This window comes from Labrus bergylta, chromosome 14, assembly GCF_963930695.1.
Source record: "Labrus bergylta chromosome 14, fLabBer1.1, whole genome shotgun sequence".
In the NCBI taxonomy this organism is placed as follows: domain Eukaryota; kingdom Metazoa; phylum Chordata; class Actinopteri; order Labriformes; family Labridae; genus Labrus; species Labrus bergylta.
Window position 1 is genome coordinate 13,219,657 of NC_089208.1, and position 27,985 is coordinate 13,247,641.

General features: G+C 40.4%; 3 protein-coding genes across 5 annotated transcripts; all 3 read left to right on the forward strand.

Annotated features, from left to right (window-relative positions):
* LOC109985313 (clathrin interactor 1) lies at nt 1–11,314 on the forward strand. The gene is made up of 12 exons (XM_020635599.3): nt 1–254; nt 3,317–3,421; nt 3,647–3,743; nt 4,401–4,509; nt 4,760–4,999; nt 5,991–6,159; nt 6,832–7,048; nt 7,138–7,219; nt 7,350–7,427; nt 7,613–7,935; nt 8,555–8,738; nt 9,278–11,314. The coding sequence occupies exons 1-12, from the start codon at nt 214–216 to the stop codon at nt 9,682–9,684; spliced, it is 2,052 nt and encodes a 683-aa protein (XP_020491255.2). The 5' UTR covers nt 1–213; the 3' UTR covers nt 9,685–11,314.
* Nucleotides 11,315–11,376: 62 nt separating this feature from the next.
* LOC136182390 (sex-determining region Y protein-like) lies at nt 11,377–14,081 on the forward strand. Its single transcript, XM_065962737.1, has 3 exons — nt 11,377–13,249; nt 13,362–13,521; nt 13,666–14,081. The coding sequence occupies exons 1-3, from the start codon at nt 13,063–13,065 to the stop codon at nt 13,898–13,900; spliced, it is 582 nt and encodes a 193-aa protein (XP_065818809.1). The 5' UTR covers nt 11,377–13,062; the 3' UTR covers nt 13,901–14,081.
* Nucleotides 14,082–14,506: 425 nt separating this feature from the next.
* tcerg1b (transcription elongation regulator 1b (CA150)) lies at nt 14,507–27,956 on the forward strand. Of its 3 annotated transcripts, none has more exons than XM_020635558.3 (21): nt 14,507–14,578; nt 15,780–16,023; nt 17,226–17,378; nt 17,541–17,829; nt 17,920–18,162; nt 19,270–19,329; nt 20,674–20,874; nt 21,004–21,110; nt 21,660–21,748; nt 21,855–22,015; nt 22,253–22,334; nt 22,496–22,631; nt 22,946–23,035; nt 23,148–23,266; nt 23,564–23,714; nt 23,878–24,042; nt 24,177–24,359; nt 24,854–25,033; nt 25,235–25,318; nt 26,007–26,107; nt 27,213–27,956. In XM_020635558.3, exons 1-21 carry the CDS (start codon nt 14,532–14,534, stop codon nt 27,412–27,414), a joined length of 3,087 nt encoding a protein of 1,028 aa, XP_020491214.1. In that variant the 5' UTR covers nt 14,507–14,531; the 3' UTR covers nt 27,415–27,956. The 3 variants fall into 3 exon arrangements, with proteins under 3 accessions (XP_020491214.1, XP_020491218.1, XP_020491217.1); XM_020635562.3 differs by having other exon boundaries at nt 17,983–18,162; XM_020635561.3 differs by lacking the exon at nt 19,270–19,329.
* The last annotated feature ends 29 nt before the right edge of the window (nt 27,957–27,985 follow it).

Sequence of the window (27,985 nt, forward strand, 5' to 3'; positions counted from 1 at the left end):
ACATTTCAGCGTTTCAGTGACGTAGACAGCGAACGACGTTTCCGTAGCAACTAGGGCCGATCCGTTAACCGCAGCGGCCACTGTATGCTGCACTATAAAGGTCTTATCGAGGAGCAGGGGCGGATTGTCGTCGGTAACCGGACACCAGCTCTGTCCTGTTTGGCATAGAGACGACCCAGTACCGAGGCGGGGAGTCCGCAGTGCCGTGCGGAGATGCTGAATATGTGGAAAGTCAGAGAGCTGGTGGACAAAGCGTGAGTATGGAGGCGCGGATGGAGCTGACGGTTCCAGTCAAATCATGAAGGGGCTGCCCAGGCTAACCGGTTAGCATGAGCTAGGCGGCTGTAGCCGGGCAGCATCAGCAGCTTTTATCGCTGACAGAGGAGAGGATACGGGCCGTGACGTCACGGAGATAGCCCCTCAGCTGGTAGCTCCGACTAGCTGGCTAGCTGCCAATCTTCATCCTAGTAGCATTAAATGATTTTTTTTTCTCCAAACGCCGTCATCCATTTCACAGCTTCTCACAATGGTGTGCATAAAACAGAGGAAACTCAGTATTACACACAGGATCTAGAGCGCAAGCTATCCAGTTAGCTAATTCCGCTAGCGTTGTTGAGCTCAGGTTTGCTCTGTGTTACCGTTCCTGTAAGTCCTGCCAGAGAATCACGCCCTGTCCATTCATGGTCATAGCATCGTCTCGCACCATGCATTCACAACACTGTATCCTAGTTAGAAAAGCGAAGATGTAAGGATGCCATCTAAGTGGCAAGATACATGTATGTGGGTGCTGAATGTCCCACCTATTAGCCGCAGTTCATTCCTCTAGTGTAGCTACGCTGTGACGAGGCCCATGCCTCCATGGTCCCGACCAGTTAAGACAACAAAGCTTGAAACCCAGACAGATCACACTGTAGTAGCCACTGCTGGCGAACCCAACTACTAGGCCTACATGGTGTTGTTTGTTGGTGCACAAGACCATGCATGCACATCTGTGAGCCTATTGCAATATCATATCATGATTTGAATATATTCTGTCCTGTCTGTTGCAAGAGGTAGACTGAGTTTACACCCAAAATATTTGGTGGATAAATTGTGGCAAAAAGACCAATTATCGGTACATACTGAGATAACTAGTGTGTGCCTGTTATTTAATAGTTAACTATATTTAATTTGGGATTTAGATAAATTCTCCTATAATTCACAACTCAGTGTTGCTCTTTTAGCAGCTTTGAATTGTACCGATGAAATCATGAAGTCCCAAAAAGTAAACAAAAACATCCTTGGCGCAAAGGATATGAAATTGTGCAGAGATCAGAGCATTTGTACAATCCTACCATCATAATAACATAAGACTGGTTTGCAGTGATTATAAATTATGCAAGATCCACTAAACAATGTGTTAAGATTCTTACAAGTGAGTTAGGTAAAGTTGAAGTGAGAGGACGATATATGAGTTGGGCAAAAAAGGACATTTAACTTGAACAGTTGAGTAAAAGCACAATTATTTTATAGGTTTTTAAAAAAAAATCTTACTTAATCTATTAACTTAAACTTTAATCTTTACTCAATCCATCATTTGATATCTTTTCTCCTATAATTCACAACTCAATGTTTGCAGCTTTGAATTGTACCGATGAAACCATGAAGTCCCAAAAAGTAAACAAAAGAATCCTTGGCGCAAAGGATATTAAATTGTGCGCATTTTTTTTACTTTTTGAGACTTCAGGGACTCTGCGGAATTGAAAACTTTACTTTATCTGTTGTTTTTTCATAAACTTTTATAAGTTGATGGGATAGGGGAAAAAAATGCTGACTGTACAGTGAAAAGACGAGTATAGTTTGTTTGATTAGATAGAAGACTATATTCAAAGTGGATTTCTCACTTTGTCTGTTTGCTAACTGTTTGAGACCCTGCTTTAACTCTTTAAGATAAAGAGTCATACTATTATTGAGCTCAGTGTTTCCAATATCTCGCTGGCGAACCAAGCAACCAGGTAGAAACCTTACCTACCACAATGTGTAAGAAACTACACACATGATCACAATACATATGATTTATTTTTGCATTGCGACTGACAATATTTGCAAGGGGCTTAACAGAAAAACAAGCCCAAAGTTGCTTATAACAAGCGGACTTGGCAACACTGGTAGTGGTAGAGCTCTTGCTGTCTTCTATACTGACAATAACAGTGTTTCCTGCAAGGGGTCTCTAAAGCAAGCCGTGTGGTTAAACAGCTGTAACACACAGGAAAAACACAGCAGCAGAGAACCACAAAAATCCAGTCAGGAAGCAGACATTTCTCATAGGGAGATTTGTTTTGTGTTTATCTCACTGTCTTCCTGTTGTGGTAATATCTGACTGTAACACAAATAAGAAACATTGGGACAGGACGACATTCACCACAAGATTGGCTGGCTGATATGTGGGTTTAATACAATTGTATGCAACATACTACAGAATTAATTTGACATAGATATATATTGAAAGTAGAATGAAATAAATTGAAGCATAAAATGAATTAGAATGAAAGTTGCCACATCATCAGGCACAAGTATTTGTGGCATGCACTCTACTGTTTACGCTTGGTTTCATTATTAGTTGTTGACACTGTTAAAAACAGTACAGGATATTCTCCTATCATATTTCCAAACTAAGATCAGATGACATACTGTAAACTTTAATGTCCCCAAAGACCAATGTGTCTTGTTCTCTGTCTGGCAGTTGAATAAGAGATTTAAAAATAATATATAAAACAAAAAGATAGAAATGATAGCAGCAGCAGCAGCAATCCCAAGATGTTTATACAGTTCATCCAGCTCAAATCACTTTCATGTACAAACAAAGCGTTGGTGAGCTAAACTCCGAAACTCCTCAAAGACAATTATAGCAAAAATGTCAGCACTCACAATAAAGTTTGAAACTTTTTAGGATAAAGATAAACATCAGCTGAATAAAGCAAATGCGTTTCAGTCCGAGGCTTTCATAGGCGGTGCAAATAACTTTCATCCACATGGCATTTTGCCTTATTTTCTGTGGTGTCCCCAACAGAACAGAATATTTTCTTACATCATTTGCTGCCTGAACCTTTGCACACATGCATTTCTGACCTCAGCAGAGCAGTGGATATAGGACTTAAAGAAATATATATTTTATTCACAAGGGAGCTGAGATTCTCCTTGTGTTACCACATTTTCATAGTTTGTATGATACATGCATGGATAAAACTATTTATTTTCTGCAGTTAGCATTTGCTTAATTTGACCTATTCATGTTTAATTTGTAATTGATAAAGGAAATGTATGTTTGTGTCAACAGCACCAATGTGGTTATGAATTACTCAGAGATTGAGTCCAAGGTGAGGGAGGCCACCAATGATGACCCCTGGGGACCCTCTGGACAACTGATGGGAGAAATAGCCAAGTATGTGTTTAGTATATGTTAATGTAAATGCAGTCAGTAATTACTACAAAGAAGATAAACATTTTTTTGTCATTGCACACAAAGTGTTTGATTAAGGAGAATAAGTCTGGGCTTTGTCTTGAAAATTAGTCTGTCCCTGTCTGCTTGACCTGATTTTGCTCTGGCATTCTGGATGGGTTTCCCCAGCTCTGTAATATTCAAGATTTTGTGTGTGTGTGTGTGTAGATCTACCTTTATGTATGAGCAGTTTCCAGAGGTGATGAACATGCTGTGGACCAGGATGCTGAAAGACAACAAGAAGAACTGGAGACGAGTCTACAAGGTATGGTTATGCTCTGATTGGTAGGTTGCCCCCTGAAAGTAAAGATTCTCATCAGTTGATGAGATTTTTTCAAGAAAATCTTATGCACTATTTTTAGCTTTGTCATTGTACTAGGAGAATGCACCTCAAATGCACCAGAATGGCACGCTGTGCGCTAAAATGCATCCAGATGACGTGATGTAATAGAAGAGAAGAAGGGTTTTTGAATTGTTCTTATTAAGTCTGACTCTGACTCTTTGTGCCTGTATGATTGAATATGTAAGTTACAATGAATTTGAAGCAGAGAAGGAATTTGATTGTTCATTGAAGTTCCAACTGTTTTCCTGGTTCCCCCCTTAATACTTAATACTCCCTGAGTCCTGTATAATTTGTGCAGAGACCAGAGCATTTGTACAATCCTACCATCATAATAACATAAGACTGGTTTGCAGTGATTATAAATTATGCAAGATCCACTAAACAATGTGTTAAGATTCTTACAAGTGAGTTAGGTAAAGTTGAAGTGAGTGGACGATATATGAGTTGGGCAAAAAAGGACATTTAACTTGAACAGTTGAGTAAAAGCACAATTATTTGATATGTTTTTTTTGTTTTTTTTTAATCTTAGTTTTACTCAATCCATCATTTGATATCTTTGTATGTCTCCCGCTCTGTAAGGCTTTACTGCTGCTGGCCTATCTAATCAGGAATGGGTCCGAAAGAGTGGTCACCAGTGCCAGAGAACACATCTACGACCTGAGATCTCTAGAAAACTACAATCTTATTGGTGAGTCTCTCAATGAGAAGTAGCTACTGCTTCACTGGATGACCATTTTCTTCCCATTCTTCTTTATATCTTTGTAAAATTTTAGATGTAAGAAAATCACATCATATTATATTAAAAAGATCCCCAATTATCTGAAACAGAGATTTGATGGGGGCATAAATATGTTAAGCTCAGTAAAATATAAAACTTGTCTTTTTGATTGTGATCTATAGATTTACATATTTTTTTGTGCATGTGTGTGTTTGTTTAGATGAGAATGGTAAGGATCAGGGTATCAATGTACGCCAGAAGGTGAAGGAGATGGTGGAGTTTGTCCAGGACGATGACAGACTGAGAGAGGAGAGGAAGAAAGCCAAGAAGAACAAAGATAAATACATTGGAGTCTCGTCTGACAGTATGGGAGGTGGTGGAGGAGTAGGAGGAGGAGTAGGAGGAGGAGTAGTAGGAGGAGGAGGAGGAGGAGGAGGGAGCGGAGGAAGCATTAAGAACTGTAAGTTATTCACTACATCTTCTCTATCTGTAGCCCCAAAATTTTAAAGTATTACAATGATAACTGGTTTGAAAGACTTATTTCTTATCAAAACATTCATTTATGTGTACACATTACATTTTTGCATGATTATTAGATGTTAGCATAGTTGTAAATGCCCTATTGATCCAGCAAAATAAGATTTAAGGTGACTGACTAGTGATTAAGTTTCTGTCATATATTGTATAATTTTCACAGTAAACCGACAGCAAGCTCAATTTACTAAATCAACACACAAAAAAACAGACTGCTTAATTACTTGTAAAAAAAAAAAGTATTTTTAAACAAGTCAACGAAGGGATAGCCTAGCTGTTATGTTGCGTGCCATGTACAGAGACTGTAGTCTGAAGAATTGCTGTTTGATATGGTTATAAATTCTTTGATTTGATTTTGAACTGTTAATTAGACATTTTATGGGGGGGGGGGGGGTTATTTGCAGAAATTTAAGCCTGTTTAAATTTTACTTTCAGTGTCTCAAAATATTGTAGGCTGTTTAGAGCACCATAGCACTGTACAGCTGAAATCACAGAGAAAACTACTTGATTGAGAGACTTATGCTATGTTCACATTACACAGCAAGAAAAAGTGACCTTATTCCAATTTGTTTAGTATGTGACTGTATGACAGTTTAGGCCACTTTATGTTGTCCTAAATCAGAGACAGGCCTGGTCTTGTGCATCAGTTCTGCCTATCATGAAATAATCCCTCTTCACAATTTGCTGAGTGTGACTCAACACAGTGGGCATAGTGTTGTTGTTCTTTTGTGTGGGGTCAGTTCAGGACAGTGACCAGTTCACACGTGGGTCTGAGACAGGTCACATTATAACAGTAATGTGAACAGACGAACAAAATAATCGGTCCTCAGCCAAAAATGTGAATTGAGCTTTAAGGCTTGCAGTCTGGACATAGCTCTAATGTCAACCTCTTTGTCCTTCTGTCTCTTTCCTATTAGCTACTGAGTTAGATAGAAGCAAGTGGGATGAGGACTGGGACAAGAGTAGAGGAGCTTTCCCTTTCAGCGAGAAGCTCGGAGAGATCAGTGACAAGATAGGCAGCACCATCGACGACACAATTAACAAGTTCAGAAAGAAGGAACGAGACGACTCACCAGACAGAATTAGGTAACCATACACACAAACACACATTATCTGTAAGTGTTACATTGTCATGTGCACATGTACATGTTTTATACATTTACTTTTTTGTTTTGAAATGGTCCCGACACATTTTCTTGATTATGGTAGCACTATGAGCACTGCTACGGGAGCAGTGCTCATAGTGCTACTGCTACTTTACTAAAACTTAAAGTCTTTCAGCAACAAAAACTTCAAAGACAAAAAAACACTACTTGCTTTTTAGTCTTCATGCAAATTTCAAGTGAAAATAGAAAACTTATAAAAAACAAAATCTTAACAATTTTTCCCCAAAACAAAAGATTTTTGCAAGTTTATCAGGATATTTTTTTTAGAAAAATCTTCAAGGACCCATTTCTGTTGGACAGCAAGGACCAGCTGTTCAGTGATTTGATCTGCCATATGAGGTAGAAGTTTTCTAGGCTTTTATATTGTAGTCCTCCTCAATTTGTTTCCTCATGCTATACTAAAAAACAAAAACACGATTATGTTATCAAGACTATTGTCATGTATTTGAAATCTTTAAATCACTCAGTCATGATTCAATCTTGAAATAGGCATTACACAATCAAACCCACACAGACATACAAAAACTGAAAAGCAATCAGTAGCAAAATCTCCTGAGTGCTTTCATTTTACATAGTTTTCTTGTTGCCATAGTGACAATGAGGAGGACAGAGCATCAAGAAATGGAAGGCAGGAAACCCTTGAATTTAAAGATGAGGAAGAAACCGTCACAACAAAGAGCATCCAGATCACACAAGCAACAGAAACAACTACCACCACGACACGCAAACGTAGCGGCGCAACAAGCAGCAAGACCCTTGACCTGGGTGCTGCAGCCCACTACACCGGAGACAAGAGCCCAGAGGAGAAGGTTCTTACACAAACCCTTCATGCTTTTCCATATACAGTATATGCCCCAGAATCATTGTTTAATCACTGTGTCTCTACCTCTGTCTTTAGTCGTCAGTGAGACAATCCTCAAGTAGCGGTCTAGCTGACCTGCTAGTCATCGACCCTTCATCTAATCAGAGCACTACAACAGGTAACACATTTTTGTTCACACGCAAAGATATAGAGAGGATGGAAAACAATGTTGGCTGGTGACCTACAAGTAGGGTAGGCTCCAAGTCTTTTGTTGTTTGAATGAAAACATGCATGTGTCTTTCTTCCAGGTGGCAGTTCAGACCTCATTGGTGGCTTTGCTGACTTCTCCTCACCTGCAGCCTCCGCCAGCCTCCCAACCACCACTGGTAAACCTCTTCTTTCAGCTTCTGCTGTAGAAAACTGACGCCATGTTTAATGTTTTTTTTTTTTTACTATATGTAGGAAGATGTATTTAGATTTTGAGGCCCAGTGATAGACTTTGTCAGTTCCTCTCAGATGCCAAAATGAGTGTTAGTCACAACTATATATATCATTGCTCTTTTATGGCCAGCTGCTGCATCATCCAATGGAAATGGAGAATTTGGAGACTGGAGTACATTCTCAACCAACCAGCCAGCCTCGTCCAGCTCTGGTCCCTCCCATCAGGTCAATGACTTGTTTGGCAGCGTCCAGTCACCTTCAGCCCCAACCTCTAATCCTGCTCTTGTCCCACCTTCTGCGGAGCTCTTTGACCTGATGGGCGGAGTTAACCACCAGCTAACCAATCAACATACAACACTGAGTGCCTCTCAGAGCATGACTTTCTCTCTGGGAGGGATGACGCCAGGAGCTTCTGTTGTTATGCCCACCATGCCCCTTTCTCGCTCTCAACAGGTAGGTAAGGCACACGTCAAACGAAGGCCTCATGAAAGAATTAGCCAGACACTTTTAGTGTGTATTACAACGCCTGCTCAATAGTCTAAATTGAATACAAATTCTGAAAGGTGATGACATAAGCCACTTATAGATATATAGATAGATAGGAACTGCGATTCCACAACAGGTCCTAATGAAATTCTGTTGTCATTATGTTTTTGTACTTGCACATTGTATTCGCGATGTCATAATATTGGTGTCCCAGTGTGTGGTTTGACATTGCATGAGAAGCACAGCGTGTAAACACACACTCAGAAATGCACACACACAGCACTGTACCACACTGCTGGCTCTGATGTTACACATTGCAAGCGTCTTCCCCCCCATTCAATCTCTGTCAATACCTACGATGGTGGAGCAGGTGCAGAATGACTTTACCCCACCATGCGTAATGCATTGAAGAAGAGGCGTAACAAGTGGGCAAATATCCCACCTTGAACTGACAATATGTAAGCGCTAAGAGACACTGCAATGCTGCCAACTCACTCACAAATTGTTCGTTTTTATTGAGATCCTATCTGTGTAACTGAAGACTGTAGGATTTGTTCAAGTATAAAATATTTGTTAACCATTTCAGAGTTTGGGAGGCATGATATCCCAGGAGCCTTTAGGACAACAGCAGAAGGTCGGAGTTGGAGGTCAAGGATCATTGGGGTCGACTTGGTCTGACCCCTCCGTCAACATCAGCCTGGACTTCTTATCAGCGGGCCTCAACCCTACTAAGACACCTCCCACACTCAACAACATCATCCAGCAACAAGGTAACATTTTCAAACTGTGACTCAATTTCTTTTCCATTTTGGAAAGCGTGTTTGTTAGAAGTAATGAAAAGGAAATTATCACCCTGTGGCCACATCCTGGTTCATATAAGAAATGCTTGCTTGTCTTTTTATGAGCAGGAGAACCAAGATTTATCAGTCATTAAAGCCCTTACTGAAAACTTTATAACCTCATCTGACTATATTAACAATCAACACTGAAATATGTTGATGCAAAACATGGCAAAAACAAAAAATGTCCTTTTTCAACTGCTTATAAAGGCCCAGATCACGTATGGTGCATTAACAGGTTCATGTTGAGTCATAACAGTTTAATGGGAATTCAATTTGAGTAACAAAGTGATTAGGTGGACAAGCCAATGTCAATAAACATTTTAAAAGTGAAATGTTAGGATGACACTGATCAGTTTGATTAACTGACAAAAAATACTAACCTATCGCACAATGTAAGACTTTTTAAATAATTACCTGTAGTAAAACAGCGTGTATTAACTGTTTCCTGTCCAAATGTGTCTATCCAGGTGTGCCTGCTGTCAACCTGATAGCCCAGAACTTTGGAGGGCTGAACCTCAGCTCCCCACCCCATGTAACACCCATCAGACCACCAACAAATCCCATGATGGCAAGCAATGCCATGGCAATGGGCATGCCAACTTCCATGACAACTGGCATGCCTGCTTCATTGGCAGCTAGTATGCCCTCTTCAATGAACACAGGGACCATTGGGATGGGAGGAATTCCTGTAAACCAAGGCATGATGGGAATGAACATGAGCATGAATATGGGCATGGCTGCTCCAGTGATGATGGGTGGTATGGCTGGCGTGGGAGTTCCAGGAGTGGGGATGGGCCTTGCACACTCAATCACCCCATCTGTTGTTCCACCCAAACAAGATGCCTTTGCTAACTTTGGCAGTTTTGGGAAATGAAGAAGTGCAACTAAGTGTGTGTGAGAATGTGAGTGTGCATGACTGGCATTAAGAGAGGACCACAGGAGGACTGCTTTACTTGAAAGACAAGCTTGCATGTATCAGTCTCTGCTTCCTCTCTTTGACAAGCTGGCACTTGTGATTATTCACCATCAAAGTATGTTGATATGAAGGGAGAGTCAGGGTAAAGTGCCCATTGGTGCCCCTCAACCAACTGTTATTTGATGTGTGAAATGATGATGTCACAGAGAGGACACCCCAAAAGTAGGGAGGTGTCAACCTTGAGTCATTACTGCCCTATGGGGAAACAATCTTTACCAGTTTTTTTTTATAAAGACAGCAAATTACCCCCTCCCCCTGCAAACTGAAGTTTTCCTCTAACTGCACAGAGAATCCAATCTGCTAGGTTGACTCAAATAAACATGGCATCTGCTGCCTTAATTCATCATTGTAGCCTGAGATATCACATTTTATACAAAAGAATATATCCCAAAGTTAAAGCCATGCCATGATTGGCATCTGTTACTTTCTCTCACTCCTTGTGCCAACAGTATGATGCAAACAGTCTCTCCAGCAGAGGGCAGGATGGGTGTATACTTTATGGGAGGACTTCTTGAGCCATACCAGTGTAAAAATATCATATTACAACCGCTCCCTCTTTTTCCCTCCTGTCTTTTTCATCAGGCCTCTGAAAGTTCACACTTACTCAGTTTGATGATGTTTACACATTTTGTTTGAGTGAAACATTTAACTTCTAAGAACAAAAGGTCCAGCACATACTGTTGTGCTCTTTATTTTACAAAAATCTGATTTTGTTACCGGTAAATTGAGACTTGGAATCTTCTTAACAATTTCATTTTTCTCAGATTAAAGCCTGGTGAAAGGTCAGTAAATGTTTCATTTAGAGAACTATTTACAGATTATTTATCTTTTTAAGAACCTATCTGAATTGTGTCATTTTTTTTAAATAGCTGTTAAAGAACACTTGATGGTTAAGGAGCTAAATGCTTTCTGACACACATCTATCATGTTAATTATACTTGGCACACAGATATGGATGGAGGGAAATAATCTTTTTTGAAGAGTATTTTTAAACAGGCTGTGGGAAGGGGAAAACCTTTGCCTAACATCCACATGCTACTTATTCTCCCCCTACCCCCCATGATAAAAACAAGTGTTACATTTCACATAAAATGCTTGAATTGGATTATTTTTCCTGAGTTCAAATGATTCCTATGGCTAGCTGAGACTATTATAAAGGATGTTGTGGTCTAGAGTAAAGTGTGTGTACGAAAAGAGTGTATGACTGTGTGAGACTTTGTGTGGGTATAGTTTTCTCTGTTTGATGTGCAAACACAGCTAAGCAGAGCCTCTTGTCATTTTCTGAGGCCCTGAACTCCAAATGACCAAATCTTTATTTTGTTACTCTCAGATAAATGATTCCATAGCAATTTGTTCAATATTTTATTAGGTTACCTGTAAGGTTATGTTCATATAGCAGAGAGCTACTAAAAACATAATTCAGTAGACAGGAATCATGCATTTGTTTCTTTTTTGGAACACCTCGTTTTATTTGATTTTACGCTATATTTTCTGTACTTCATTCAGTATTAAATTAACTTATAACATTTATGACCCTGTTTTCTTTCTTCATGATCTGGCTGATATCCGCATACAGCATGAACAGGCCCATTGTGGCAGCCAATAGGTTCCTAAGAAGAGGCAATATTCTGTAGGCTAATTCAAAATGAACACTTCAATTTATTAGCCTAATTCCAGTTGTAGACCCAATGGATAATAATATTTATTTTGTCGAAAAACATTTCTACAATGAAGAAAACTCAACAATATCCCAGCAGTTTTATTCCAAGCAGCAAATTACTATTTTCTATCATAAATGCCTATTTTGCTTAACACATAAAGGCTGAGTATCTAGCTGGGAATAGAACACCGCGCTGACTTTTTAATGTCCCAAAACATTCACTGTTGTCTAGGCAACGGTCAGTTTAATTTTTATACAATTGTGCATATTTTTAAAATAACACCAAACCTATCCAATATAGACATGCCAATGGACGGCTTAGCTGAAATTAGAAAACTAGAAGCGTATCTTTTTAGCAGATATAGGCCTACAGAGCAGGGCTCAAAGACGCCCTCCTCTCACTTTTTTGGTAACATGGACCAGACCTGGAATCGCGGCGACATAAACTACTTGGCCTCGCTTGGCGCAGGTCATGAGTTTCGAGACGGAAAGCTACCATCCATATCGATTTTTCCAAACCAACCACCACCTCAGCATGATGTGCCAGAGGACGTGAGAAGCAGGGGTTGTGGCGGGGATTGGGTTCGGTCAGACACTGCCCCTTTGAACCCCAAGCAGGTGGGTGAAGCAGGTGAAGTTCCCCTCCAGGTAAAAAAGAGGCTGGATTCTCAACAGGCCTCTACATGGAGAGAGCTTCTGAACCAAGATTCAGTCCATCCTATCCTGACCTCAGCCAGCAGTGATAAAGATGCTGGTCGGGTCACCAGTTTCACCATCCCACCATCGGAGGAAGGTAGGCATAATAAATGTTATTATAGTTACTCTTTGTGTGGACGCTGTGGGGCAGGTACGGAGGCAGAAAATAAATGGTTGTTCTTGGTCAGAGTGGGGATTTAAAAATGTTTTTTTTTTTCATCATTAACATTTAAATTATATATGCTGTAGGTACTATATGGCCTATAGGCCTATGAATTCTGATTTTTCATAGCAAAATGAGAGACATATAGACAGAGTCAAAGCCCTGATTTACAGGCTATGTAAAAAAAGGGATAGTGTGGGTACTTTAACATTAGACAGGCTATAGTTGGACAAAATTATGATATTTTGGTATAATTTTGGAGTAGTAGGCCTATCCTCATAATGCCTAAAGGATAAAAGTTCTGACTAGTTTTTTTGTAGGCCTATCTGTTTTTTCCCTAATGTGAGGCTACTTTTCCTTTCGACTAGGCTATATTTCATTTTTCTTTTCTTAGGGGATATGTGTTTCCTTGCTGACAGCATTGGTTGATTTAGCTATATATAGCCTACATAACTCTTAAATAACTAATCTTTGTTTCCAAACTATAGCTTCAACTACAATTTTAGCTGATTAAAATATAGGCCACATTGAGCACACAATTCTGCAGATTAACTGGATGCTAACCATTATATATTTTTTTTTTAGTTGATTTTTTTTTTTTTAAATCTTACCTTAAACATTTATAAAGCAATCTTTATCTAATCGATCAATAATACTGAATGTATTTATTGTCTATAACTCTACATTCAACATTTTTACCCCAGATCTGAGTTTGTTGCAGTCCTTCCAAGAGAAGAACGGATATGTTAAAAGGCCAATGAATGCCTTCCTGGTGTGGTCTTACATCCACCGGTGTACCCTGAAAAAGCTAAATCAAGGATTCTGCAAGAGAGATACTAGTACTCGGTTAGGTCATGAGTGGTCCAAACTCAGCAAGGAAGAAAAGAGGCCTTACTTTGAAATGGCTAACAAAATAAAACGCATACACCATCAGAAATTCCCTGGTACGTAAGACTTCTAGTGACTGCTGATTCATGTGTGTCAGATTTCTGTGCTGTTGCCATTGACGAAACTCATAACTTTGACTTTGCTGTCTGTTTTGTCACATTATTCCAGAATATGTGTTTCGTCCTCAGAGGAAGAGTAGCAAAGAGTGCTTGTCTTCAGGGCAAAGAACAGGGCCAGACATCAGCTTATCTGCCTCAAGGCCAATTCCGCTGGTGCAGTCTGAGTTTCAAGGCCCCGGCATGAAGAGCACCAAGATCCGGAGTGCAAGGTTTGTGAAATATTTCTTAAGAGAATGCCAGAATACCAAGAATACATGTTTCAATTACATTTGCTTTGACACATTCAATAGAGGTTTTTCTTATTTACATCCTTTGTTTTTATTTTCTTTTAACATTTACCCACATGTCTGCAGCTCCATGAAGGAAGCGGGGAATCACCGCAACAGTCACCCACAGAGAGACAAAAGGGATCTGGCCTCCCTGCACACAATCAAGCAGCAGACGCATTGTACCTCTGACAATAGTCATGAAGTTATGTTTGGATCTACCGAGACATCAGAGAGCCATAAACAGACTGATATTGTCACCAGTCTGCAGCTTTTGCCAAATGAATGTGATGATTACGTCGATGTGGTTGGACTGCTCTAGGAGATGTTCAGCATGTACTAAGCATATGTCTCTGGAGGTGCCATTTTGTTGGGATCTACTTTTGACTTTATATTAATATAAAGCATTTTGTGACTGTCTTTTTGGTATTCTTTTATCATAAATTCTAACTAAAGTATGATGTTATATTCTGCCTATTTTATTGCATTACCAAATAAATGCAAGGATCCAAAGCAATATGTTGTCTTATTACAGTACATACTGTGTAAATATGAAAAAAAAATGTATTTTCCAGTTTAAACTGAAATGATAATCAAATCTTTACTTTTAAAAGACTTCAACTATCAAAAGGTTGATTCTGAAAACTGCAACTCCACATGAAAAGTTTGTCTACTTCAGAAAGTTTTTTTTTCCTTGCCCATGGCCTCCACTAACACAGGAAACACACGGAGTGGGAAACTTTCAATGAGCGATGTGGACACAAAGACGTATCCAAATACCGAAATCCAAGCGGACCTATGAAAGCTTGGCCGAGCCTCCGCAATTTTTTTTTTATCCAATTAGAGGTCGAGCAGCGCCGTTGCGCTATGATTGACATTAAAGTTGATCGAATCGGAAACGCAGACACCACTTAGGGGCGTTTCCAGGAAGAGAGTGGCTACATGTTCCTGTAATGGCGGACCAGACAGAGAGCGAGACTATCGGGTTCAGCGACAACAGGTCAGATATTAGCAAATAAGGCGTTAAAACACATGTGAACGAAGTTGGATCGTAACAACAAGCCTGGTGGTTTAAACCGAGTCTGTCCGTGTTGTTTTCTGGCCGAGAGGTTGCAGTGAAACAGAGGTTTCTCTTGTGCATGTAGCCACGTTAGCGCGTTAGCTTCTGCTCCCTGTTGCCAAGCGGCTCGTCTTCCCTGCTCGTGGCACGCGGTAAACACAGGCAGCGAGGAATAAACATCCAGATGTTTCTCCTCCTCTTCTGGGCTGCACACAGTATCAACCCGGGGTTCATTGAGACACGTTAAACATGTCTCAAGTCTGCTTTTCGTTAACATATTTTTTAGCTATTTGTTAGCCACCAAGCTAAGCTATGCTACATTCATTTCTAGCCAGGGGCATATACACTGTAACGTGGTTTATCTTATCTTTTGTTTTTAAATGCACGAAGATCCCGTTTTTTTTCTGGAGTGTCAAATTGAAGAACACGAAACATAAATGTGTGCTTTAGTAAACTTCTGTGATCTGAATATAGAGCTGCTCCTAAATACTGCGTAACAAAACAAAAAGAAGCAGAAGGTGTCTGTGCAGATCAATAACACGAATCAGCTGCAGATGAGGTCTCACAAACACCACAGCTATCAACCATTCTTATCTTATCTGTGCTTGATTTGTCAGTCTATCCTAGGCTACACTGTGGCTTCCTCCATCTGTTCTCTGTACGATCTGTTTGCATATGTGTGTGTGTGTGTGTGTGTGTGTGTGGACCTGCACAAAAAAAAACATGTTAGGAAAATTATTTTTGTTTAATAAAGGGAACAATTGATGTGCATCACCTTGAATCAATGTTTTAGTTGATGTATTAGTAGAATTCCTCTCTCAATTGTTTCGTAATGACTTGAGAGTGACAGCTGAGAGAGATGTGTGATTATATTGACATAACTGATATTGTGATCGACATTGTGAATGTTTGATTTGGCCAATCTGAGGTACATATTGTAAAATACAAGAACCATCTAATGGAGAGTGTGAGATGTCCTTTTTTTGGGTTCTTGTAGTAACAGATACTTTAAGACCTCCAGTTACGTGTGATATATAACGTATAAGTATTGATAAGTTATATATCTAAGGGTTCTTGTAGGAATATAGTTATCATCCATAGAACACTGGCTTTGACTTCATATTTGTTCTCAATGTGCTAGAATGGCGCAGCAGGCACTGCGGTTCCGTGGCCCTACCCCTGCACCTGTACCTGCAACTGCCCCTGCTCCGACCCCAGTGTTACGAGGCCCACCACCACTCCTTAGGCCACCGCCTCCTCCTTTTGGGATGATGAGGGGACCCCCGCCACGACCCCCGTATGCGCGTCCCCCCTTCGATCCCAGCATGCCACCAATTCCACCACCAGGAGGCATGCCACCACCCATTGGACCTCCCCATCTACAGGTTTCCGTTTTCCCCATCCTTATCTGCGTGTATACTGTGTTTGAATTATTTGAGGTGTACTACTGAATTAAAAAACTTCTGTCTGTCGGAATGGTGTCAACACACAGCATTTAAGGAGAGACAGACAAGCAGTAAAGAAGCCTTCCATAGTTTGCCATGTAATAGTTTTTTCACATGATGTATGTTATGTGTCTATACAAATAGCAGTATTTTTATTTATCATATTTATGTTTAGCCTTCATTCTGAGCTAGGGCTACCTCATGTCTTTTAAGGGTCTTCAAAATGTTTTAAATGAGATTTCTAAGGTCATGTAACGTCTTGTCATATAAAAAGGAAATCTTTTTTTAACTCCTGTGAGGTAGGTGGTTGGCTTGTTCCTGTGAAAATTCACAGCATTTACTGCAGCACATTACGTACGCAATCACAGACAGTGAACGGAAGTGAGAAGAAGAAGAGGGGGACATGCAAGTTCAAGGAAATTTGGCTTCAATGAAAAATGAAGGGAATGGTTTGCAAGGGCAACCATAATTATGTGGTGACATGGAGGATATGAAAATAAACTTTTAACCTCGGAACATTGAGAATCAAAGCCATTGAGTCCCACATGAAATCTAGTTAAACAAAAACATGAATTTTTGTATGTGTGGGTCTGAAAAAGGTCTTAAAAACTTGAATTTGATTTTGTAAAGTGTGCAGCAACCCTGTTTGTAATGATTGTGAGATCTGTTATCACCATGAGACTATCTCCTTAATATCTCTGGGTGTAAAAGATCATAGAGGTAAATTTAGCAAACCACTGTCTTTTAGACACCATGGTGGTTAAGTCATTAGCGTCATGATGTCAAGACAAGTTTATTTATACTGTATATACTGCATCAACAAACCAATTCAATGTAGTTTCTGCAATGAATAACATTTATTTTTTAGTAGCAGGCACAAACCAGACAAGGAAGATAACCACCAGCGAGCACAGTATTCATGATCTCTTTAGCTACCACTCTCTTATAAATTGAATCTTAAAAACGCATTTGATTCTCTCATGCTGATACAAATGTTGTTGACTTGGTTGCTGGCTCAAAAGCGACTTTTTATTTGAGCCGCCAAAGTCACTCTTTGTCTATGAGAGTAGGGCATTTTTAAACCTAAACCCTTGTCTCGTAAGCCTTAAAATGTAATTCTGGGTCCTTATCCTTTGTTTCAGAGACCTCCCTTTCTTCCCCCACCAATGGGCAACCTGCCACCTCCTCCAGGAATGCTGTTTCCTCCCGGGATGCCCCCCATTCCCACATCCGGAACCCCTGCCCTCAACCCTACAGAGGAGATCTGGGTAGAGAACAAGACACCAGAGGGAAAGGTAAGCTGGAAGTTAAACATCAACTTATTTATTGAGTTTGGAAATGTTTAAACTAATTTGTATTATTTTAGTCATTTTGTTTTTCAAAAAGTACATCAAAGCTCATAAGAATGTAGCCTTTGCTTATCTTTGCACCTTTTGTGTCTTTTGTCCCCTCTACAGGCATATTACTACAACGCCAGGACCAGAGAGTCGTCATGGAGCAAACCTGATGGTGTGAAGATCATACAGCAGTCCGAACTTAACCCTCTACTTGTAGCAGGGGGCGGGTCAGCGGGGTCAGGTGCAAGTGGAGGGGTGACCACATCTGCCGGTTCAAGCAGTGTCAACACTACAGCAAGCACAGCAGCAGCAGCCTCCCCTACGCAGGCCCCGTCCGCCACCCCCACCCGCACACTCACCTCCAGTCCAGACTCCAACTCCTCCCCCTCCCACGCTGCGAACATCACAGGTAATTCCACACTCCTTTGTCAAGCATACACACACAAATTTACACACTCATTAAGACTACAAATCTTCTTGTTTGTTTATTTCCTTAAAGCCACTGTTGTAGCAGACCTGAACCCCATTTCCACAGTGACCTCAACTGTTACTGTGTCTCCAGTCACCGTGGTAACCGTTTCCACCATGCCGTCACCTGTTACAGCAGTTCAGACCATGCCTCTGCTCCCTGCATCTCTGCCTCACAGTGTGGCCCAGCCTACCGCAACCATACCTGCCTTCCCGCCTGTCATGGTGCCCCCATTCAGGGTGCCCCTGCCAGGCATGCACATCCCTCTGCCAGGTAAGAGCTGCAAACTCAGAAAAAAAACAGACAGACGACTACTAACTAACCACATCCTGCCATGGTAGCTTGAAAGCCCAAAACAGTTGTTTTTTATTTAACTGATCAAACAATTAAGCCCATACTACCGCTTAGAGGAGTTTCCAGAGGAGAGATCAAGGGGTTGACACAATAATACAAATAGCTACACAGTACATTTAAATCAAGTAAAACAGAGATATGTTTCAAATCTGTTGGCTGGCCTCTAGTTCAGCTATTTGGTTTAAGTCTGTCATGTAGAGGGTCTAAAAATTAATGATGGGGAAAAAAAAGATCGAATGGAAATCTTTTCAGTCCTTAAAACCTTTTCTTTTGTACACCTCACTCAGCTAGTATGGCGGCACTTACAGGCTCAAGTGCAGCCTTTTCTCAGTTTTGAGAAAAAATAGTATTTTGCACACTGGTGAACTTGTCGTTTGACTTCTAGGTTGGTTAAATATCGATTGTTAAAGCTTGAATAAGCAACAGTATTTGTTAGATTACGAGTTATTCACTCCTCTTAGTCTTTGATGTTTCTTTCAGGGTCTTTTCTGTTGCTTTTCTCTTCCCTGCTGTCATGTGTCTTCTGTCATTCCTCCTCTTCTCCTTGTCCCACATTTTAACAGAATTAGATCAAAGAAGATATCTTGACTGGTTTACTTTGTTTGTTTGTTTGTTGTTTTTAGAGAGAAAGTGTCCTAACAGGCGATAGTCCAGATCAGACATAATTTTAATTCAGATCTCAAATATCAGATTAGGGGGGTGTTTAGTGGCCCTCAGAATACTGTCCCAACATTAATGCAGTCACTCTTTCAGAAATGCCTGTAGATATTTCTCCCTTCTTTCAAAAATAATCTATGATAATTAATAATTTGTTGAAAGCAGTCCAAAAACTTTTTTGATTAGTGAACCTAATTTGTACTCCACCATTTCTGAACAACAGTATAACTGTATGATGCACAATCCTACATTTTGGGCGTGTGTTTGTCTGAGTGGGGCCACACACACAAATTCTCACACACCATGGTAGTTGATGTCTAGTGTCCTGCTGTGTTCAACCAGATGCTTGCTTGTCCGTTGTTCTTGCAGGTGTAGCAATGATGCAGATAGTAGGTGCACCCTGTGTAAAGGCAGGCCCCAGCGCCAACGGTAAACACCCATCCGCTCGCCTCTCAGACCTACACTAGATGGCATGGTAGTGAATGTTTGAGTCATTTGGTACATATGAAAACCTTCAGTGGCATGAACATGATCCGGTGTACGCAAGTGAGATTTCTGTCTTTACATCAGACAGAAATTAAATGTACAGCTTTATTATTATTATTATTAACCCTCATTTAAACACACACACTAATGTTTTACATTTTACATCCTCCGATCCACATACAATACTTTATTAAAAACAAATATATTTTTTTCTGGATGTTTTTTTGGACAACTAGCTAAACTTGCAGCAGTTTAAAGCTAAACTTTAGACTTTATATCTTTCCCTTAATGATGACTGAGCTGTGTTTGCGTGATGTCCTCAGTGACACTTGGGGAAAGTGTTGAGGTGTGTTCAAACCAAAAGTGAAGCAAATATTTGGTTTAGTTGGATAAATGCAAAAGGCGCCTTTCACCACGTTCATTTTCAAATAATCTAAAATAAAAGACTACTTTTATCGGCACATATCAGAGATAAAATTAACCGATACCTGAAGTCACTTGATACGCTTATATCGGCTGATATTATCGGCTGGCTGATCAGTCGGTCGGGCTCTATTATTTATGAACCAAGACGTGAAGGATTAAACTCGCACAAGATACTCAAGGCGTGTATTTGCTTTGCTTATGGTCCGAACGCAGCTTTTGTTTTGTTCAGTAAATGAGAGGACACCTAAATCTAAATTGTAACATTGGCCAAAGATGTTGTTTGTTAGGGTCAGTCATTTTTAGTTGTTTGTGGATTGTGACTGTAAAATACTTGAGACTGTTTTAGCTTCTATCACCTGGTAGTGACTCATTACTCTATCAGTTTAGGGTTCTATGTCGTGGTCATGTTTTTGTCTTTTAATTGTGGCATGGTTGTGTGTGAGGTCACTTTATTTGTGTATGTGGCCTGTGTTTGGTCTTAATCATTTTTTTGTGAAGACATTTTTAGACTTCTGCAGTTTGCTTCACTCATAAATAGTGTTCAGATTAATTATTATATTTTCACATATTCCCTCACTGATCTACTAATCTACTTTCCAAGATGACCAGGAAACTGCTCACAGTGAAAGCCCTATGAAAGGAATAAATCACTTACTCTGCCTGTGGAGCTTTCTGTCTCACTTCTGGTTTTGCTAATACCTTTTTTATTTGAAGGGGCAGCCTGGGAATTACTTTTCAAAATTGATGTATAAATTTATGCCTTTTCTAGATTTTAGTCAAATGCTTTTTTTTTTGGGCCCACACAGAAAGAAAATTCTCAGCCGATCATGGTCTGTCTGCTTCCTCTCTGTCTGATAACAGGCATGCTTCCTGGCATGGGTCCTCCTCTAGTGTCTATGATGCACCCACAGCTGACTCTCTCTGCTGCTCCTGCCTCCATGGCCGGATCATTGCAGCTGCCTGAGTGGTCAGAGTACAAAACAGCTGATGGGAAAACTTACTACTACAACAACAGAACACTGGAGTCCACCTGGGAGAAACCGCATGCCCTAGTGGAGAAAGGTAAGCACTGCTTACAGGCATGTGCACACACTACCATCCCCAGGTCTGACATGGTGGCATGATCCACCAGGCTTGGACTGGTTCCCAATCTCAAAAAACATTACCCACTTTGATATTTCCTGTTTGCAGAGAAAGAAATAGAAAGGCTGAAGGAGCGTCTGGCCCAGGAGGAAGCTGAGGCAATGGAGATGGAGGATGAGGAGAACAAAATGGAAAACGCTAACAATGAAAAGGAGGTAAGTGAAGACAGAAAATGTTTTGTTAAGATTATAAAAGCATGTTTAAGCTGCATGACATCCTATGAACTGAATTACTTTCACTAAGTACTTAACAACAACAACAACAACAACAACAACAACAACAACGTCAAGGAATAGAAATGCAACATATCAATATAATACAATCTTTGTTCACTGTCATTCCTGACTTTATGTGTAAAGATGAACACCGAACAGCTACTTCTCCTGGGCTTATCTTATGCCCTGTGTTGTTTTGCTAGCCTCTTTCATTTACCAGATCTACCCAGGTGACCTGGGTGACAAACTAACTTAAACACAGCCCTTAACATTATAGCTACCTGCCTTAATAGCAGTAATGAAACCTTTGAACCGCAGAAACGGATCAAGTAAAGGCTCTTCCCTGTTTTAACTACTGCGAATGATCATTTGAGCACAGAGCATTAAATTGCATCCTCAATGCTCAGAAGGGGCAATAACTTTACAAAGTGTTCAAAAGGCTAGATTGAATGTAACAGTGATGGAGGAGACCAATTTTTCTTTATCAAGGAGCCTAAAGAAGAAGAGATGACAGAGGAGGAAAAAGCCGCTCAGAAAGCGAGGCCCATCGCCACCAACCCGATCCCAGGCACACCATGGTACGTAGACAAGATCTCACACACTCTTCACTCCATCTAATGTCAGCTACACCTTTTAATGCTTTTTTTAATCTTCCAATGTTTTCATGTGTTTCACACAATTCAGGTGTGTGGTGTGGACGGGTGACGACCGCGTGTTCTTCTACAACCCGACGACACGGCTGTCGATGTGGGACCGACCTGAGGAGCTGGTCGGTCGAGGTGATGTTGACAAACACATCCAGGAGCCGCCGCACAAGAGAGGCCTAGAGGATAGCAAGAAGACAGGTGAGAAGACACACATGTTAAAATACAGTTAAGGATCTTGACATTAAAATATGTACTTTTGTATACTACAAAGAATGGGATGTAAGCTAATTGTGTTGATAATTAGAAATCAAAGATACAAACTGAGTTGTCTGAATGCTGCTGCTGACTATTTGTTTTGTATTTTGATATATTTATGTGATCAATAAATCAAGTTGTCTGAATCTGATATTATTTTTTATGTTTGTTTGTTTACAGTTGTCAACAAGGAGGAGCCAGAATTAGCCATTGCTACTGAAGAGAGTCAGGATGAGGAGCCAACAAAAGCCAAAAAGAGAAAGCAAGTCATGTTTCATTGTAGAGATTCACAGAGTCACAAAAATGTCTACTCTTCATAATGAATTAATAATCTTCCTTAACATCTATCTTGAGTTTTTATCACTTTGTCTCTTAATCCTCGTTTCTCATCCTCTGGTGGTGTGTGCGCTTTGTCCCTCACAGGAAAGAGGACGTGAAGGAGCCAGACTCTGAGAAGGAAGCAGCGATGGAGGCAGAGCTCAGAGCTGCCAGAGAACGAGCTATAGTGCCCCTAGAGGCTCGGATGACGCAGTTCAGAGAAATGCTCCTGGAAAGAGGGGTAACACTGACTTTTTACTGAAGTAACAACACACTGACATAGAGTTTGAGAACAGCTTGTCCTAAATCCGAGCATTTAAGCTCAGGTAGCTAAAAGATAAACATGAGTACCCTGTGCATTATATGAAGTTTCCTGAAGGTTTGTGTACATTTTTAATTTCTGCCGGTTACATAACTCTTACTCATTTTTTTCCTACTGGATGTTAGTCAAAACATTCAATCTGTCAGTATCTACAGTTTCAACGACACTTTGGCTGTATATGGTAACCGCTCAGCTGTCTGTCTAAAACAAGTGTTTGTCTGTTTTACACAAAGGTGTCTGCGTTCTCGACTTGGGACAAAGAGCTCCATAAGATTGTGTTTGACCCACGTTACCTTCTGCTCAACCCAAAAGAAAGGAAGCAGGTTCGGTTCCTTCCCTTACTGTCATTCCCTTATTCCTACCAACATGGTGTCATGTGAAGTAAGTTAGTTTTGAAGACTTCAATTACTGTTTTGTGATTATGTCCACTTGTAGGTTTTTGATCAGTACGTTAAGACGCGAGCGGAGGAGGAGAGGAAGGAGAAGAAGAACAAGCTGATGCAGGCCAAAGACGAGTTCAGGAGGATGATGGAGGAGGCGAAGCTAACAGCTAGGTAAAGGGACAGGCCAGTTTGACTACTGGTAGGTTCTGATTGGTGTTTAAAGGGATACTATTACAAAATATACTTGAAGAGTTATATGTTGTGTGCTGACAAATAGTGACAGATTGTAATAATAGCCAGCATCCAAAGGAAATTGCTTTTATGACTTTTTTATTATTACATTATCATTCATCCAGAGAGGTTGGAATTTGTTTTTGTGTTTGAAAATAAGTGAAAGATTTATATGTGAATTCAATTCAAACAGTCAAAATTTAAAGTTTAAATTTTCTGTTTTTTTCCCTCCTACAGAACAACATTTAGTGAATTTGCTGTGAAGCACGGCCGAGACCCCCGGTTTAAGACCATAGAGAAGATGAAGGACAGGGAGGCCATCTTTGTGGAGTTCATCACTGCAATGAGGAAGAGAGAGAAAGAGGACTCCAAGTCCAGAGGAGAGAAGGTTATACTCACTCTCAAACATCAACACACAGTTCACTTTAGAACTTGAACACTAATTGTGTGTCCCATGAGTCAATCATCCAAAAGTACGCTCCTCTGATTTTGAACAGGAGTCCTCATGAAAACACATTTCTTGCCGGTTTTGACACTTTTTTTGCTTCCAGGTGAAGCAAGACTTCTTTGATCTGGTGAGTGAGCAGCACATAGAGGGAAGTCAGCGGTGGAGCAAAGTGAAAGAAAGGCTGGAGACAGACCCGCGATACAAGGCTGTGGAGAGTTCGGCACTGCGAGAAGAACTTTTCAAACAGTTCATAGAAAAACAAGCCAAGGTGGGTGCAGTTCTCTGTTGTGGAGGATAATAGCTTCAGAATGTTTGTGCTCGACTTGAATAGAATTCACCCTCAGATTTTGAAACGTCACATAACAAAAGAAACTGAAGCCGGCTTTCTGTTGTCTATTACAGAACGTGGACATCGACAAGGAGCGTGAGCTGGAGCGGCAGGCTCGTATCGAAGCCAGTCTGAGAGAGAGGGAGCGGGAGGTGCAGAAAGCTCGATCTGAACAGACCAAAGAGATCGACCGAGAAAGAGAGCAGCACAAGAGGGAGGAGGCCATCCAGCATTTCAAAGCTCTCATGTCTGATATGGTAAGACGACTGCAGTTTTTTTTTCTATTAAAACTTCCTTTTATGTAAAAAAAAAAGAAAAAAAAAAAAAGGAAGCTATTTCAATTTTCAATAAGACCAAAATTATTTGCATCATTACTGGTCACTTTGTTTTTTTTTTTTTTACAAGATTGAATCAGAACGTACTCGTAGAGAAGTAAAAACTGATTTCTGCAATTTTTGTGTCTCGAATCTGAGCTCTTGCAGGTATGAGTCATGATTTACAGCTTACAATGATAACTACAAAGATAATCTTATAGTGTTTATTTATTTGTTTTGTCTGAAATGGAACTCATACAATTGAATGATTTTCACATTTCATTTATTACTTTATTTTACATGACAATATCATGTTTATAATTCTGAAGCAATGCCAGATTTACCAAAAAATGAATCGTCATCTTTAGTCCTTAGCATGGCCAAAATTGAATCAGAATAATAGAGCTTAAATCTTTGTCTTCTTTATTCATAATCAGGTACGCTCGTCAGATGCAGCCTGGTCAGACACACGTCGCAACCTGCGGAAGGACCATCGCTGGGAGTCGGCGTCTCTACTGGAGAGAGAGGAGAAGGAGAAGCTGTTTAACGAACACGTAGAAGCACTGGCCAAGAAGAAGAAGGAACATTTCAGGCAGCTACTGGATGAGACCATTATGGTGAGAAGAAAAATATTAAAGTTAAATAAATAAAGTTATTTAAAAAAAAAGTGTCATTTAAGATCAGCAGTTTTCTCAGTGTTCTTTTTTTCTGATGTGCACTGGTAGTCACATCTAGTAACTCTAAATAGTTTTTGTGCTTGATCCTATATTTATGCACTCCTGTTTATTAACATGTTATTTCTTCTGTTTGTGTTGTAGATCACTCTGACAACTACATGGAAGGAGGTGAAGAAGGTTATCAAGGAAGACCCTCGCTGTATTAAGTTCTCCTCCAGTGACAGAGTAAGACATTTCATTGTTACGCTCCCTCCTATTTCAATTTTCTTGTATGATTTAAAGATGAAAAGATTAAAGCTCTGACAAAATCTAATTCTGTTTTGAGACTTTGATAAATACAAACTGAAGTTACATTGTACGAATCTAAAGGGAAATTATGAAAAATTAAAAACACCTCTGGTTAAGCACAGAAGACAAACACAACTCTCTAAAGGGATCATTGTGTAAGCACCAGTTCAATCCATCCTTTTGACAGGTTTAATTATTTTCAGATTAAGCTACGGATTGTTTTTTATTTGTGCTCGTACCTGAGCTTTAGAATAGGAAAAACAGAGTACACATTGAGTATCATCTGAAGAGCTGCCATAGGGGGAAAAACACTGATCACCATTTTCAGTTCATTGCTAATATAAAAAAGTGAACAGTGTTGTCATGAAACAACATCAGTATATTGTTACAGATATCAGGGATTTATTTGGTAGATAAAACAAAAAATAAACTTGGTTCTGAGAATTCTCCCCAGGCAGACAAAGAGGATTAGACGCGATTCACTGTGATCGGAAACATACACATTGAAAAAAATCCCCCACTTTCAAATTGACCCCGCGGTTATGTTTGTTATGTTGTGAATTGATGCACTTCCTATTTGTCTGAGATATAGTGTCTGATGTGGATAATCTGTGTGTGTGTGTAGAAGAGACAGCGGGAGTTTGAAGACTACATCAAAGACAAATACATCACCGCCAAAGCTGACTTCAGAACGCTGCTGAAGGAGACAAAGTTCATCACATACAGGTCTGAAAAATCCATTTGTCACATGATCGAAACAAGTATCAATGAATGCAATTAACAGTTTCAAATAGTTACTTATTATTGGAAATATGATCCAATTGAATATCTTACACAAGAAATATGAGAGATATGATGAAATTGTCCACACGCAACTCTACTTGTCAAACCTTATTTTCCCACTGCTTTAGGATGCAGGTTATTTTTCATTATTAAACTAATTGTTGGAGAAGTGTAAAAGTGAATTGGATATAATATGTCCTCTTTCATATTTTTGGGATTGATAAATTAGTAAATAAGAAGAAAATTCAAGGACTTTTAGCATTTGAGGTGAGAAAGCTGCCACACATGTTGTGTCACTTAGGGCGCGGTCACACTGGCCATCCATACCATGCCCAAGCACGCTTCAACCCAAGTCCAGTTCATTTGGCCAGTGTGACCCTTCCGAGCCGTGCTCAGGCACGGTACACTTCCTTGGCTTCTGCACGGTACACTTCATGCACGAGCACGAGCACGAGCACGCAGGTACACAACACTGACAGCCTTCATTGGAGAAATCCAGAGTTTCATGTCTGTATCTGACTAAAATGACACAATATAAGCCACAAAGTAGCTGTCATGTTCTGTGTAGTTCTCCGATGTGCAGCCGTGGACTCTGCCGCGCGTCTATTTTATTTTTTAATTTATTTATGGCTGTGTCTGTTAAAAATGGCTTAAAATAAGCTGCAAAGTCAGTAAAGTAACTGTCATGCTCTCTGTGTTGTTCTCCGATGTGCAGACGCGGACTCGACTGCGTGTCTCTTTCTCTCTCTCTCTATCCCTCTCACACTTCATAAAGCATGCATACGTTGTATTACGACATTATGTACAAGAGGTAATCGTTTATCACAGATAGTCCTGTGTAGTGTGACCGCAGATGGCGCAGCGGGTAGCCAATTGCGCTTGAGTACGGCACGGTACAGATGGCCAGTGTGACCTCGCCCTTATGAACAACTTGTGGTTTTTTTGATTTTTTTTCATGCCTCACAAGACAAAATATTTGAGTTTGAAGTGATTTGTCTGTCAAGAAGATGAGTGTCTTCTGCCAGTCTCACATGCTCCCTTCCACCAGGTCGAGGAAGCTGATCCAGGAGTCAGAGCAGCATCTGAAGGACGTGGAAAAGATCCTCCAGAACGACAAGCGGTACCTCGTCCTCGAGTGTGTCCCAGAGGAGCGCAGGAAGCTCATTATGTTCTACATCGAAGATCTAGACCGCCGTGGCCCACCACCTCCCCCCACTGCCTCTGAGCCCACCCGACGCTCTACTAAGTGACCAATCCCATCATCTTCTCGGCCAGTGCCCTACTCCTCGCCTTCCCTTTGGCCAGAGCATGACCTCCCCTGTCACCCCATGAGACCCGCCCAACAGGCCCACGGCTGGCCTCGCAGTGTTATGATTGCTGAGGGGTCATGTTGCTTAGAGATGTATCATAGAGATGAACGGTTAAGTTCTCTGTGTTATGTCCCCTCTTAGCCCTGAAATGTTTTTAAGGCAAAGCAGGGAACACAGGTTACCTGACGGCAAGGTGACCCTGAAACCTCCACCTCTGACTGACCAGATGGATAAGACTGCAGCTTAAGCAGTTAAAGAGGTGTAAAACAGCTGATGTAAATGAGTGAGTGTGTGTGTAAACACGTGTGTGAGTGATTGATGGTGTGTGTGTGCATGTGTTCGAGGCGTCCTTAAGCCTTACTGCTCCACTGTGCCAGTCATTGTTTCAGCGGCTCAGTGTGAATGTTAGTTTATTCTCAGTGGTTTACTCCGATAACGCAGCAGTTTGTCTGTCGAATGAAATAAAAGCAACTTCCACTGTTTTTCAACATGTCTTCACTTCATTTATTTC

Bases quoted from the DNA above. Each gene is read 5' to 3' on its own strand.
- LOC109985313 (XM_020635599.3), top strand. From the start codon at position 214: ATGCTGAATATGTGGAAAGTCAGAGAGCTGGTGGACAAAGC. The intron at 3,422-3,646 runs GTATGTGTTTAG...GTGTGTGTGTAG, and splicing joins CTGATGGGAGAAATAGCCAA to ATCTACCTTTATGTATGAGC. The intron at 7,220-7,349 runs GTAACACATTTT...TCTTTCTTCCAG, and splicing joins TAATCAGAGCACTACAACAG to GTGGCAGTTCAGACCTCATT.
- LOC136182390 (XM_065962737.1), top strand. From the start codon at position 13,063: ATGAATGCCTTCCTGGTGTGGTCTTACATCCACCGGTGTACCCTGAAA. The intron at 13,250-13,361 runs GTACGTAAGACT...ACATTATTCCAG, and splicing joins ACACCATCAGAAATTCCCTG to AATATGTGTTTCGTCCTCAG. The intron at 13,522-13,665 runs GTTTGTGAAATA...ACATGTCTGCAG, and splicing joins ACCAAGATCCGGAGTGCAAG to CTCCATGAAGGAAGCGGGGA.
- tcerg1b (XM_020635558.3), top strand. From the start codon at position 14,532: ATGGCGGACCAGACAGAGAGCGAGACTATCGGGTTCAGCGACAACAG. The intron at 19,330-20,673 runs GTAAACACCCAT...GTCTGATAACAG, and splicing joins GGCAGGCCCCAGCGCCAACG to GCATGCTTCCTGGCATGGGT. The intron at 23,036-23,147 runs GTTCGGTTCCTT...GTCCACTTGTAG, and splicing joins ACCCAAAAGAAAGGAAGCAG to GTTTTTGATCAGTACGTTAA.